Source organism: Octodon degus, unplaced genomic scaffold (assembly GCF_000260255.1).
Source record: "Octodon degus isolate 3935 unplaced genomic scaffold, OctDeg1.0 scaffold00033, whole genome shotgun sequence".
NCBI lineage: Eukaryota > Metazoa > Chordata > Mammalia > Rodentia > Octodontidae > Octodon > Octodon degus.
Window position 1 is genome coordinate 15,095,262 of NW_004524609.1, and position 13,675 is coordinate 15,108,936.

At 44.1% G+C, this 13,675-nt stretch overlaps 2 protein-coding genes across 2 annotated transcripts in view; one reads left to right on the forward strand and one right to left on the reverse strand.

Annotated features, from left to right (window-relative positions):
* The window catches only part of Nup85 (nucleoporin 85), a 43,991-nt gene that overhangs the window by 17,911 nt on the left and 12,405 nt on the right, over positions 1 to 13,675 (forward strand). Inside the window, exon 7 of the mRNA XM_004630092.2 lies at positions 1,030 to 1,151. Coding sequence (XP_004630149.1) covers positions 1,030 to 1,151 — 122 coding nt within the window. The remainder of the gene's footprint in view (positions 1 to 1,029; positions 1,152 to 13,675) is intronic.
* Lamtor1 (late endosomal/lysosomal adaptor, MAPK and MTOR activator 1) lies at positions 9,035 to 10,084 on the reverse strand. The gene has a single exon (XM_004630090.3). The coding sequence runs from the start codon at positions 10,034 to 10,036 to the stop codon at positions 9,551 to 9,553; it is 486 nt and encodes a 161-aa protein (XP_004630147.1). The 5' UTR covers positions 10,037 to 10,084; the 3' UTR covers positions 9,035 to 9,550.

Consider the following 13,675-nt stretch of genomic DNA (forward strand, 5'->3'; position numbering starts at 1 on the left):
ACCTATGGGTACTTCCCAGTATTTACCCACCTATAGGTAATCCCAGCAGTACTAAGACCCATAATCCCAGCCTTGGATCACACATAATCCCAGTGGATCATGAGTTAACACAAACTCTAGAAGTCCTCACCCCATGACTGCATGAGGCTTTGGGGGGACAACTAGACATAAACCATAACAACAGGCATGCACCATGTTGCTTGATCCTGCCAACTTCTGGCATGTCTTATCATGATTTGTTTTCTTTCCCCATAAATGAGCATTAACATCTGAACAGCATAGTATTTCATTTATATTCCTACTGAAGCACTGAGAGTTGACATTAGAGAGTTGTTTGGACATTTACTTTTGCCAGTAGATTTTGAGGAGACAGTGTATTTTTGTCATTACTCTCTATGTTGCACCTACTGATGGTCAGTCCTGAACTGCCATTACATACAGAGCCATCACATGCTTGTGAAAACTTGGGCTGTGTGAAGTGGGAAGGTCCGAGTCCCAGGCCGACTCTGTAGGATTTAGTGAAAAATGGAGCTGCTTGGCACAGAGCAGGGATTAAGTAGAAGTCCAATTTGCTTTTTCTTAGCCTAGTTTGTTTTGTTTTGTTTTTGGTACTAGAAAACGTACCCAGGTCTTTTGAGACAGGGTCTTGTTATGTGGTTCAGGCTGGCCTTGAACTCATTATGTAGCTCAGGCTAGTCTTAGACTTGTGGTAGTCCTTCTCCTCTGCCTCCCAAGTGCTGAAATTACAGGCCTGTGTGACCACAAGTGGCTTATTTTTTGAGTCATGTTCCCACTAAATTGCATGGTGCAGGTTAAGCTTAAATTTGTGATTCTCCTGCCTCAGCCTCTCAGAGTGTTGGAGTTACTGGCATGTGCCACTACACCTGGCTCATGTATGCATGTCCCCCTTGAGAGGAGTAAGCCCCTGCCCCTGAGGTCAGCCTGTGTATCTTAACATTGTCTGTATTTTGGGTAAATTGGCTTTGGATGAAGCCAAGATTTTTGTGTGACAAGTCTTTCTCCTCCCAGCTGGCTCTCTCCTCCTTCACCTTCTGGACTGGGTCCGGCTGCATGTGTGCGAGGTGGACAGTTTGTTAGCAGATGTTCTAGGCATTGGAAATCCAAGCAAACATGAGAGCTTCTGGAACTTGGTAAGGATGTTATGCAGGCTGGGACCCTTCCTTGTAACTTGTATTTTACTGCTAGAGTGAGCTGGGGGGAATGAGGTTATCCACCAAGTTTCCTTCTGCCAAGAGTTCTTCAAGCCTGTGCTTGTGGAGGCAGTCTTACATCTTCTCTGCTCCAGAGGAGAGTGTTTTTTGCATTATAAGAAGAATCATGCTTTGTACACTTTGCCATGCAAAAAGAAATTTGCTTTTTTTTTTTTTTTTTTGGCAGAACTGAGGGTTGAACTCAGGCTCTTGTGCTTGCCAGGCAAGCGCTTTTTCTACTGAGCCATCTCCCTGGCTCCAATTTGCTTTGTTAACTACTTTTTTTTTTTTAAATTTTTTTTTTTGCAGAACTGGGGATTGAACTCTTTGTGCTTGCCAGGGAAGCACTTAATCTACTGAGCCATCTCCCCGGCCCCCCAATTTGCTTTCTGTATAGCTCTAAGAATGAGTAGACACAAAAATAATACACCAGGGAGATTGCCCAGTGGCATAAGCACCTGTCTGGCAAGCACAAGGTCCTGCATTTAATCCCTGGTACCAAAGAAGAAAATGCAGTTGACAGGAAAATAATATGAAACTGATTGAGGGGCTCGGGAAATAGCTCAGTTGAATAAGCGCTTGCCTGGCAAATGCAAAGGCCTGAGTTCAATCCCTGGCTCTGCAAAAAAGCCAAAACAAAACTATCGATATGAAGAGGTGAGAATAAAAACAAAGTGGAATGTAAATGAGTGGTTGGTCATCTTTTTTTTTTTTTGCGGAACCGGGGATTGAACACAGGCCCTTTAGCCTGCCAGGCAAGCGCTTATTCTACTGAGCCATCTCCCTGGTCCCTTGGTTGGTCATCTTGTTTTTGTTTTGTAAGTAATTTTATTCTTTTGTTTGTTTGTTTTTGGATACCAGGAATCAGGCTCAGAACCTTGCATTTACTGGGCTGGCACACTTGTGTCTCTGATCTATATCTCCAGCCCTTTTCAATTTTTTTGTATTTTTGAGTTAAGGTTTTGCTATGCAGTTCAGGCTGGCCTTGAGTTCCTCCTGCCTCAGCCTCCTGAGTGCTGGAATTACAGGTATCCCCCCCAGTTATTTTTTGAAATTTTATTATTTTTTATTTTTATTTTTATTTTTTTTTAAATATTTATTTATTTTTATTTATTACATTTATTTATTGTGTGTGTGTGTGTGTGGCCAGCTCAGCCCACCAGGGGGCGGGGCTGGCTGGCATGTGGTGCTAGGGGATTGAACCGCGGTCCTTGTGCTTTGCCAAGCTTGTTCCAAGTAGGTGCTTTAGACCACTGAGCCATCTCACCAGCCCCAATTTTTTGAAATTTTAAAGAGAAAAACAGTAATTTCAGAACAAGATAATAGGGTAACAGTGGTTAATACATTATGTTGATTTCTTGATGTTAGCCATTTTTTCTGAGGTGAGATGGAATATCAGTGCTCTTCTAATCTGCATTTGTCCAGTGGCTAGTGATGTTGAACATTATTTCATATATTTGCTGTTTGTATTTCTTCATCTGAGAAGTGTGTGCTCATCTCAGATGCCCTTTTTTTTTTTTTTTTTTGCAGAACTGGGGATTGAACTCAGGCCCTTGCACTTGTCAGGCAAGTGCTTATTCTACTGAGCTATCTCCCTGGTCCCCAGATGCCCATTTTTGGATTGGGGCTTTAAACTTAGAAGATCCCTGGGGCCAGCAAGATAGCTCAGCGAACTAAGGAGCCTGCTTAGGCAAGCACACAGACTGCAGTTCACCTCTAAGGGTGGGGTGAGCTGGCCAGAGTCCCGGGGTAGTGGCCCATGCCTGTAATCCCAGCGCTGGGGAGGCTGAAAATAGGATCACTATGAATCCAAGCTATGTAGTAAGACCCTGCAACAACCAAATACAGTTAAAAAAAATTTTTTTTTAGGAGATATGTTATTTCTTTTTTTTAATATTTATTTATTTATTTATTTATTTGTGTGTGTGGCCAGCTCAGCCCACCAGGGGGCGGGGCTGGCTGGCATGTGGTGCTGGGGGACTGAACCATGGTCCCTTGTGCTTTGCTAAACTTGTTCTAAGTAGGTGCCCTCGACCACTGAGCCATCTCACCAGCCCCAGATATGTTATTTCTGAATTCTTTACACATTTTCAATAGTAATCATTTATCTGAGGAAGAGCTAGCAAACCTTTTTTCCCATGTTGTGGGTTGTCTTTTCACTCTATTGGTGGTTTCTCTTACTGGGCAAAGCTTTTTCATAAGATGAGATCCCAGTTATTGATTCTTTGTTCCTATGTGATCAGGGTTTTATTCATAATGTCTTTGCATATACCAGTGTCAAGAGTTTTCTATCGTCTAGCAGATTTAATGATTCTGCCTTAATATTTAGATTTTTATTATCCATTTTAAATTTATTTTAGTGCATTGCAAGATACAGGTCCAGTTTTTATCTTTGGCATGTGCAAAGCCAATTTTTCTAGCACCATTTATTACAGAGGCTGTCTTTCTTTCAGTAAAGATGTTTGACATCTTTGTCAAATATAAAGTGGCTGAGTATGTCCTGTGTGATTGGGGTCTTATTCATAAAATCTTTCCTACGCTAGTGTCTTTAAAAGTGTTGCCTAGTCTACTAGCAGATTTAATGTTTCCAGTTTAGTATTTAGATCTTTGATCTATTTTTAACTTAGTGTAGTGCCTGGTGAGAAATAGGGGTTCATTTAATAGGGGTGCTTTTAATCTTTGGCATATGAAGTACCAGTTTTTTCAGCACCGTGTATTAAAGAGGCTATCTTCCAGTGAATGTGTTTGGCACTTTTGTCAAAGTTAAGTTGGCCAAGTGTGTCTGGAATTGTTTTTGCATCTTCTAGTCTGTTTCATTGGTCTTTTGGTCTGTTTTTTTTTTTTTTTTTTTTTTTTGGCGGAACCGGGGATTGAACTCAGATCCTTGCGTTTGCCAGTCAAGTGCTTATCCTACTGAGCCATCTCCCCGGCCCCTTTTGCCAGTTTTTATCACAGTAGCTTTATAGTATAATTTCAGGTCAGCAATTATGATCGGTAATCCCAGCATGTTGGAATCTGAGGCAGGAGGATTGTTGAGAGTTTGAGACAAGCCTGGGCTACGAAGTGAGCTCAAGGCCAACCTGAACTGTATAGCAAGATCCTGTCTCAAAATGACCAAAAAAAAAGATCAGAAGATTGTACAAATGGTATAAAAAAGTTGTTCACAGATATGGCAGAAAAGTACTCTGATGGAGAAAAGGAATTTCACATACAGATAAGTGAAGCATATACAACTACAGTTAGTTACAATCAGAAAGAAATCTAGGGGTCCTGATAGCTTAGACTAGAGTGTCTGCTTAGAGCACAGTGGTCAGGATTCTATCGCCGGCTTTTCGTGCTGGCCCCGCCCACAGGGCGCACTAAGACAGCAATTGAGACTGGGTTTGGTGGCACATGCCTGTAATCCCAGCACTTGGGAAGTTGAAAACAGGAGAATCACTGTGGGTTTAATCTATGTAATGAGACCGCATAGATCCTGTAGACTGTGTCCTAAATACATTAAAAAGAAAGAAAGAAATCTACACCAAGGCATATCATAGTGAAGATTCCAGAAATTCAATGTAGTGCAGTCCTATTAAAAGGTCTTAGGGAAAAGAGAGCTGGTTAAGATAGCTCAGCAGCCTAGGTGCCTTCCTGGCAAGCCCAAGGACCTGGGTTCAGTCCCTGGTATTACATGCCCTGCTGGCCCTGCTCTGGGCATGGTGGCATACGCCTGTAATTGCAGCCCTGGGGAGGCCAGAGCAGGAGGATCACTACGAATTAAGCTAGCAAAACACTGTACTAAGTTAAAAAAAAAAAAAAAAAAAAGGTGTTAGGGAAATGAAACAAATCACCTATAAAGCAAAGCCCATCACAATCATAGCTGACCTCTCAGCACAGACCCTCAAGTTAAAGAGAGCTTGGAGTGAATTATTTTAAGTTCTCGAGGAAAACAACCTTCAACCCAGACTGATATACTGTGCAAAATTTTCTTTCATGACTGATGGAGAAAAAAGATACTTTCATGACTAAGATAAATATCCCCAACTATATGAAACAAATATTAATGGGCATGAAAAATCTAATAAGCACTAACAAAATTTTATTGGGGGACTTCAGTACCCCACTGTCTCAAAGATAAAGTAGACAAAAAATCAGGGGGGCTGGGTACATAGCTGCTGAGTAAATTTATGACCACCAAATCAACACTCCAAAATGTTTTGAAGGACATTATAGTTAACCAGTACGACAATTCCAAGAACTGCAACAGAAGGAATCCACCAGGCAAGGCAAATAATTAAACAGAAGGAGGGAAGAAAAAAACAGCTGAGCCAACAAAAGGAAAATAACATGACAAGTATAAGTCAGTACATATCAGCTATAACCATAAATGTTAATGGTCTTAATTTACCAATCAAAAGATACAGACTGGCAGATGGATCAATAATCAAGATCTGATAATATGTTGCATACAAGAAACACATTTAATTTGGAAAGAGGGCTAGAGATATAGCTCAGCCTGGCAAGGACAAGGTTCTAAGTTGAATCTCTGGTACCTCAAAAAAAAATAAAATAAAATAAATCAGAAAGAAATTCATAGACTGAAAGTCAAAGAGTAGAAAACAATACTCCATGTAGCAGGAACACAGAAAAATGTGAGGGTATCTGTTCTATTTGTAGACAAAGTGAATTTGAAGCCAAGACTGCTTAAAAGAGATAAAGATCACTAATCCTTGTTAAGAAAATAACCCAAAGGGAAGAGTTAGCAATCATAAATGTATATACAACAAATACCAGTGCACCCAACTATATGAAACAAATATTAATGGGCATGAAAAATCTAATAAGCACTAACAAAATTTTATTGGGGGACTTCAGTACCCCACTGTCTCAAAGATAAAGTAGACAGAAAATCAGGGGGGCTGGGTACATAGCTGCTGGAATAAGTGCTTGCCTGGCAGATGCAAGGTCCTAAGTTCGATCCCTGGTACCACCAGGAAAAAAAAAAAAAAGAATAAGGGCTGGTGAGATAGCTCGGCAGACTAAGCACCTGCTTAGGCAAGAGCAGGAACCGGGGTTCAATCTCTGGCACCACATGCCAAGCCAGCTGTGCTCTTAGGCACCCAAGTCTAGGTGTGATGGTGCATGCCTGTAATCCCAGTGCTGAGGAGGCTAAAAACAGGAGGATCACTGAGTCTGAGCTGTGTAGTGAGACCCTGTACCAAATACAGGAAAGAAAAAAAAATCTTCAGAACTGAATCAAAGTTTTGGACAAATGGACTTAGTAGATGTCTACAGAGTGTTCCACCCCACAACATCCGAATATACATCCTTCTCAGATGTACATGGGCCAGGGGCCAGGGAGATGGCTCAGTAGAATAAGTGCTTACTTGGCAAGCACAAGGGCCTGAGTTCAATCCCCGGTTGTGCAAAAAAAAAAAAAAAAAGAAAAGAAAAAGAGATGTATATAGCACAGTCTCCAAAATAGACCACACACTAGCTTATAGAACATGCTTAATGCAAAGAAATTGAAATTATACCATGTATATTATTAGACCATAGTGCAATGAAATTGGAAATTAATGGCAAGACAAACCACAAGAACTTCATAAACACATGGAAATTAAATAGTACCCTCCTGAACAACCAGTGGGTTACAGATGAAAGAAATCAAACCATTTCTACAATTAAATGATAATGACAGTACAACATAGCAGTTCTGTGAGGGAAACTTATAGAAGTTTATACCACTATTAGGAAGACAACCGCAAAAAAAAAAAAAAAGAAAAAAAAATGACTGCTAGTTTGGGCTGGGGAGATAGCTCAGTAGAATAAACACTTGCCTGGCAAGCACAAGGTCCTCAGTTCGATGTCCAGTACTAAAAAAAAAAATAAAATAAAATAAAAATAATAATAATGGCTGCTAGGAAAACAGAGCAAGCACAAAAAAATAATTTAAAGGTGAACCTCAAACTTCTAGATAGCAGAAAAGGCCAAAAGCTCCTACAAGGGAGAGAATTATTAAAGATTAGAGCAGGGGCTGGTGGGATGGCTCAGTGGCCTAAAGCACCTGCTTAGAGTAGGCTTGTCAAAGCACAGGGACCGCGGTTCAATCCCCCAGCACCACATGCCAGCCAGCCCCGCCCCCTGGTGGGCTGGGCTGGCCACACACACACACACACACACACACACACGTAAATAAATAAAATTTAAAAAAATAAAAATAAAAAAAAATAAAGATTAGAGCAGAAATTAACACATTGGAGACTTAAAAAAAAAAAAAGACCAAATGAATCAAAGAGTTGGTTCTTCCAACTCTTGGGTAGGGGACCAACAGTGGGTCCTGTGTGAGAGAAAAGGTGTCATCATCTACTTGTATCATCTCTATTGAAGGTTTTCCCTTCACTCTCTTCTGGAGCTCACTGCACAATTGAGATCCTCCCTGGGCCTGGGTACCAGCCTCCCTCCTCACCTTCCTTGTGTTGCTGTGTTCCAGGATCTGGACAGCGACTCTCAGGCTCCATCTCTGTTGCTTACCATTGTGCCATCTCAGTGCTCCTAAATTTTTTTTTTGTAAATTTTTATTTTGTAAAATTTATCTTGGTAAAGCTGTTAGAAATACAGTAAAAGGCTGGGGAGATGGCTCCGTGGAATAGTGCAAGGGCCTGAGTTCAACCCCCGTTCCACCCCCCAAAAAAGAGAAAGAAATACAGTAGAAAGGTTGATAATCTCAGAGTCTTTTGAATTATCTGTGTGTGTGTTTGCTGAGTTAGCAGCACTATTTCCATTTACCTCGGGTCCTATAAGCCAGTTAGGAACGAACAGGGAGGAAGTTGCTATTTCATTGGCATAGTGGGAAGTTGACCAAAGTGCTGTTCAGGTGAGAAACTGTTGCCAAACGTGAGGCCTCTAGTTCAATTCCCATTACCAAAAAAAGAAAAAAGTACCCTTTCATGGCCGCTGTGTCAGGGAGATAGCTCAGTGGCACAGTGCCTGCCTGGCAAGTGCAGAGTTCTGAGTTCGATTTTTCCATACCTGAACTTTGAGTCTTTGGTTCACTCCCTGTGTGTTGAGTGCCTGTTATTTGCAGGACACCATGGAAGCAGCTTGGCAAAAACAGAAAAGTGCCTGCCTGTCCTTATGTAGTTCAGGTCTTGGTGGGCAGATAGAAAAGAAACATACAAGCAAGTAATGAGTGTAACAGCAGAACTGAGAACAGAGGATGGAGGGGAAGGCCTCTGTGTACGGTAAAGTGTCCTCCAGGCACAGTGACCATGAGTGAGAGGGAGAGAGAGAGCGAGAGAAGTGGCTGTCCCTGGCCGACACAGGGACTTTCACCTTTAGAGAGGCCATGTGACAGTCTCAGCACTTCCATCTTGGTTTCATGCCCTGCTCTGCCTCTTACCAGCTGTGACATCACCACCAAATTACTCAGCAGCTTAGAGGTTTGCCATCCCTGGCCTGTCGTGTCTTCATCTGTACAATGGGGAAAATAATAAGCCTGTGGCACAGTGCTCTTGTAAGACTAACTTAGGGCAAGGAGGTGCATGTGTAAACTGCCGACACACTGATGCCCAGTGAGCGCTTTGGTCGGCCTCTTGAGCAGCAGGTCTTGGAGAGCCAAGTGTGAGCTCACCTGAGCTGGCCCAGCCTTCCCGTGCGCACCTGGCTGCCCTGGAGGGAACAGAGCCCGGCAGAGACAGTGTAGTTTGGAGGCTGTTATGATGAACCATGAGAAGATGGCAAGGAAGTCCAGGGTAGACGAGGGTAGTGGCTAAGCAGGGTTCGTGGTGAGAAGCAGGGTTCGTGGAGTAGCAGCTACGCTGTTTTTTTTTTTTTTTTCAATGAATACACTTCCTTTATCAAGGGTGACAAAAACAAAAAGACCAAACATGTAAAAACCCAGGGTGCTAGAAATACAAACTCCATTCAAATTCAAGCTCATCCAGACCCTGGTCACAAACCCTAGTGAGGTGCATGGAAGCACCAAGTCAGGGAGAGGGGGACTGGAGTGAATGATCTGAGGCCAAGAGAAAGGGTGGGAAGGGGATCTCCAGGTCCCCTGTTGTTCACCCCCACAGTGGTATCTCTGCCTTCCCAATGACTGGCATACCTACTAGGCCCTGTCCTCTTGGCCCCCACCCGACCTCGGCCAGGGCCTCGAAGGCCAGTCCCAAAGGTTCTAACCCCCTTGCTGCGTCCTCACTTGCTCGAGCTTCTACTCTTGCTCTTCTCCACATTCTTCTCTGTGATTAGTAGTAGGTTAGGGTACTGTTTAAGCCGCAGTGAGGCTGGGACCAGGGGAGTTGTGGTGGAGCCAGGCTGAAGAGAGGAGAAGAGCTGTCCATGGACCCCTCTCTTCATGGGATCCCAAACTGTACAACCAGCTCCTCTTTTGCGTCCACACGGATCTGAGAAAGTGCACTGTAGGCATAAGCAGCTATTCTGGAGACCTGCTGCAAGTCAGAGAAGGGGATGGGCTCGCTGGCCAGCACTTGGTGGGGCTGGCTGGTGAGAGATGGCAGCGGTGGCAACTTCTTCCAATGGGTCAGGCTGCTGCTCAGCACAGCCAAGCGGGTACTGTACTGCCTGGCCCGGTCCATGTACTCATGCTGCTCCATGCCCTGGGAGTCTGCAGCAGACACATCGATGATGTTGCTGGCTGTCTTGGCAAGGATGGAGGAGAGCAAGGCCTGCTCATCTGTGCGAGCGGAAGGCAGGCTGTGGTAGTTGGGCTCAGCTCCATTGAGGGCTTTGGTTGGGGGGCTACTAGGGTCTAGCAGCAGCTTGCGCTCCTCTCGATCCTGGTCCAAGTCTTCGTTTTCGCTGCTGTAGCAGCACCCCATTTCTGGGGTAGGGCCGGGCGCTCAGGCCGCGCCGAGGAGGGACCAGCTACGCTGGTTTTAAGAGAGCCTCTGGATTTGCTGGTGGAGTAGGTGCTGCTGTGCAGTGAAGGAACGGGCGTGTGGTAGGTGGTGGGAGTTGAACTGTATTTACTTCAGTATTCTGCGGCAGTGTCTCACTCTGTAGCAAGCTGGCCTCAGCTTCCTGAGTGCTGCGATCTCAGACATGTGCCATCACCCCTGGTGGAAATTTAACTTTAGATATGTTCGTTTATGATGTCTGCTAGAGATTCCAGTGGTGACACTGACTAGGCAGTTGGATAGATGAGGTACCAGAGAGGGAAGTCTAGCTGGAGAGAGGAAAAATTCAGGAGTTCTCCGTGTGTGCATCTGTCATATATCTAACTTTTTTTTTTTTTTTTTTGGGTGGAACCAGGAATTGAACTCAGGCCCTTTCACTTCCCAGAGAAGCGCTTATTCCACTGAGCCATCTCCCCGGCCCCCAATATATCTAACTTTTGAGCATCACTTATGGTTAAAAATTGTTTTGTGGTGGTCCGAGTCCGCTGGCCCGGGGGCCCTGCAAATCCTGCGGACGAGGTGGGCGCCCCGACGTTCAGCTAGGCGTGGGGAGGGCGAGCTGAGAAAGGTAGAGCGACCTTGGGAGCCGCTAGGAAGAGAAGTTTAAAGCTTTGAGCTGTGGGAGTCGGAGATGGCTGTGAACCTCCCAGGCGGGGAGATGGCTCAGTAGGATAAGCGCTTGACTGGCAAACGCAAGGATCTGAGTTCAATCCCTGGTTCTGCCAAAAAATAAATAAAAGTCCTTGAAGGTCGGGCATGTAGTTCAGTGGTAACTTTGCTTATTTGCTTACCTAGTATGTATGAGGCTCAGGATTCAATCCACAGTAACAAACAAACAAGAAACAGAGGCCGGGGAAAATGGCTCAGTAGGATAAGTGCTTGACTGGCAAACGCAAGGATCTGAGTTCAATCCCTGGTTCCACCAAAAAAAAAAAAAAAGGAAGAGAGTGAACATACGGGGATGATAATAATTCGTTTCTCTGTGCCTAGCACTGTTCTGATTGTCTTATATGTATTTATTAGCTCATTGATAGGTTTGTGTCCTGTAGAAATGTAGACATTTACGTCCAGATAGGCCTATAGAAGCTGTGTATTCGCCTTTGTACTACCAACAAATGACCCCAAATCAACTAACTGTATAAATACAGGAATGGCTAAACTTATGATGCATAAATACTATGGAATATAGTATACTGTTAATTCTTCTGGAATGTAGAAAGGACTGAGATGGAGATGGTTGTGTGTACACTTCCAGTTTCTATGGCTGTTGTGCAAATTATTCTCACAATTTAGCAGTGAAAGGCAATCATTTATTATGCTCCCAGATTTTTTAGGTCAGGAATTCACAGCAGGATGGCTTTTCTGTGCTCTGTTATACATGTGTCATTAGGGAGATTCAAAGGTTGAGAATTAGAATCACTTGAAAATTGAGTCAGGCTAGTAGCTAATGCTGCATAGGGGTTAGAGGCCGCGGTTCTATTCCTTGTAGACCTCTTTATGTGGTCTTGTAATGTGGAATGGTTTGGGCTTTCTTGCAGCTGCCAGGCTGGTTTCTTAAGACAACACAGAGAGCCAGGCATAAGCATATGCCCTTTTTGGACCTAGTCGTAGAAGTCATGATGTGTCACTTCTGCTGTATTGTATGTAACCAAGCAATCACACAGTTGTATCCAAGTTCGAGAGATGGAGGGCTGGCAAGATAGCTCAGCGGACTAAGCACCTGCTTTGGCAACCACGTCCGAGTGTGGTGGCACACACCTATAATCCCAGCGCTGGGGAGGCTGAAAACAGGAGGATCACTACACTGTGAATCCGAGCTGCATAGTGAGACTGTACCAAATACATAAATGAAAAAAAAAAGAGGAGGGGGAGAGAAAGAGCGGTGGAAAAGTGCCACCTTTTGATAGGGAGAGGTTCTCAAAGACCAGATGTGGGAAAAAAAATTGTTTTGTGTGTTTTGTTTTTTTTTTTTCTGGAACTGGGGATTGAACTCAGGCCCTTGCGCTTGCCAGGGAAATGCTTAATCCACTGAGCCATCTCCCCAGCCATGCAGAACCTGAATCTTCACCCCCACCCCCGCGGAGCTGAGGATTGAACTCAGGCCCTTGCACTTGCCAGGCAAGCACTTATTCAACTGAACTATCTCCCCAGCCCCCTAAAATGATTTTATCTTTATTTATTTTTTGCGGTACCGGGGATTGAACTCAGGACCCTGCGCTTGCCAGGCAAACACTTATTCTACCGAGCTATCTCCCTGGCCCCTGTTTTGTGTGTTTTTATAGATACTCACAGTTGACTTTTACTACTTGTGGTTGTTAAGATCTATAAGTACTGCATGGGTAAATGCAGCATCATTGCTGCCAGGGGAATAGAGGTTTGATTTCCACCAGCCATCTGTGTCAGTGCTTTGGTATGTAACCTTGTTTCATGCGCCTTTTTTTTTTTTTTGGTGGAACCGGGGATTGAACTCGGGTCCTTGCACTTGCCAGGCAGGTGCTTATTCTACTGAGCTATTTCCCCAGCCCCACACGCCTTTTGTTTAAAACTTCTTTTTTTAAAATTTTTATTTATTTATGTGTGTGTGGCCAGCTCAGCCCACCAGGGGGCGGGGCTGGCTGGCATGTGGTGCTGGGGGATTGAACCGCGGTCCCTGTGCTTTGCTAAGCTTGTTCCAAGTAGATGCTTTAGACCACTGAGCCATCTCACCAGCCCGCCTTTTGTTTAAAGGCAGTCCTAACGTACATTGTGGAACACTAACGTTGAACTTGGGTCTGTCAGCGCGGTCTTATGTGCCCATGTAAAGCTTTCCAACACCCCCCCCCCCCGGCTCTGTTCTAGGGACACACAGCAGCACTGTAGTATAGCGCTGGGGTCTCCAAGGAAGCACACAAGTGCAAGAAACGACATTAAACACACTGGAAAGACAGGTTCAGAGTATGGAGGCTGAGATAGGAAGGCTGAGCATGGTCTTGCGACAGCAGCTGGGAAAATGTGTGTCAGACATTAAGACTTTTGTTGCTTTGATGAAGTCCTGTTTCTTGAGAGAGTGTTGCCGAATAGTTCAGGTAGGCCTCATGCTTGCCGTCCTGCCTCAGCCTCTAGGCAGGCACCACCACACGGGCTGCACTTGGCCTTGAATAATGGTGAAAGCACCTGAATACTGATTTAAGGGTTATAAATAAATTAGTGAGGAGATAAATTCATAGACAGGGAACCTGTGGGTAAGGAAGGCCTGCTGTATTCACATTGCATGCATGTATATATGTGTATATATGGACTGAAAATTCTATGAATCGGTATGTTTGCTGTTATTTTCTCTTTTATTTCATTTACTTATTTTTACAGTATTGGGTGTTGAACACAGGGGCATTTTACCACTGAGTTAAATTCCAAACCCTTGTCATTTTGAAGCAGGATCTCATTTAAGTTGCCCAAGTTGTCATTGAGCTTGTGATCCTCCTGTCTAAGCCTTTAGCAGCTAGGATTATAGGTTGTGCCACTGTGCAGTTTCTCTTCCCTCCCCTTTCCCCTTCTCTAGTGCTCTGCCCTCTCCTCTCCTCT

Excerpts from the sequence above, each read along its gene's own strand:
- Lamtor1 (XM_004630090.3), bottom strand. The coding sequence starts at position 10,036 with ATGGGGTGCTGCTACAGCAGCGAAAACGAAGACTTGGACCAGGATCGA.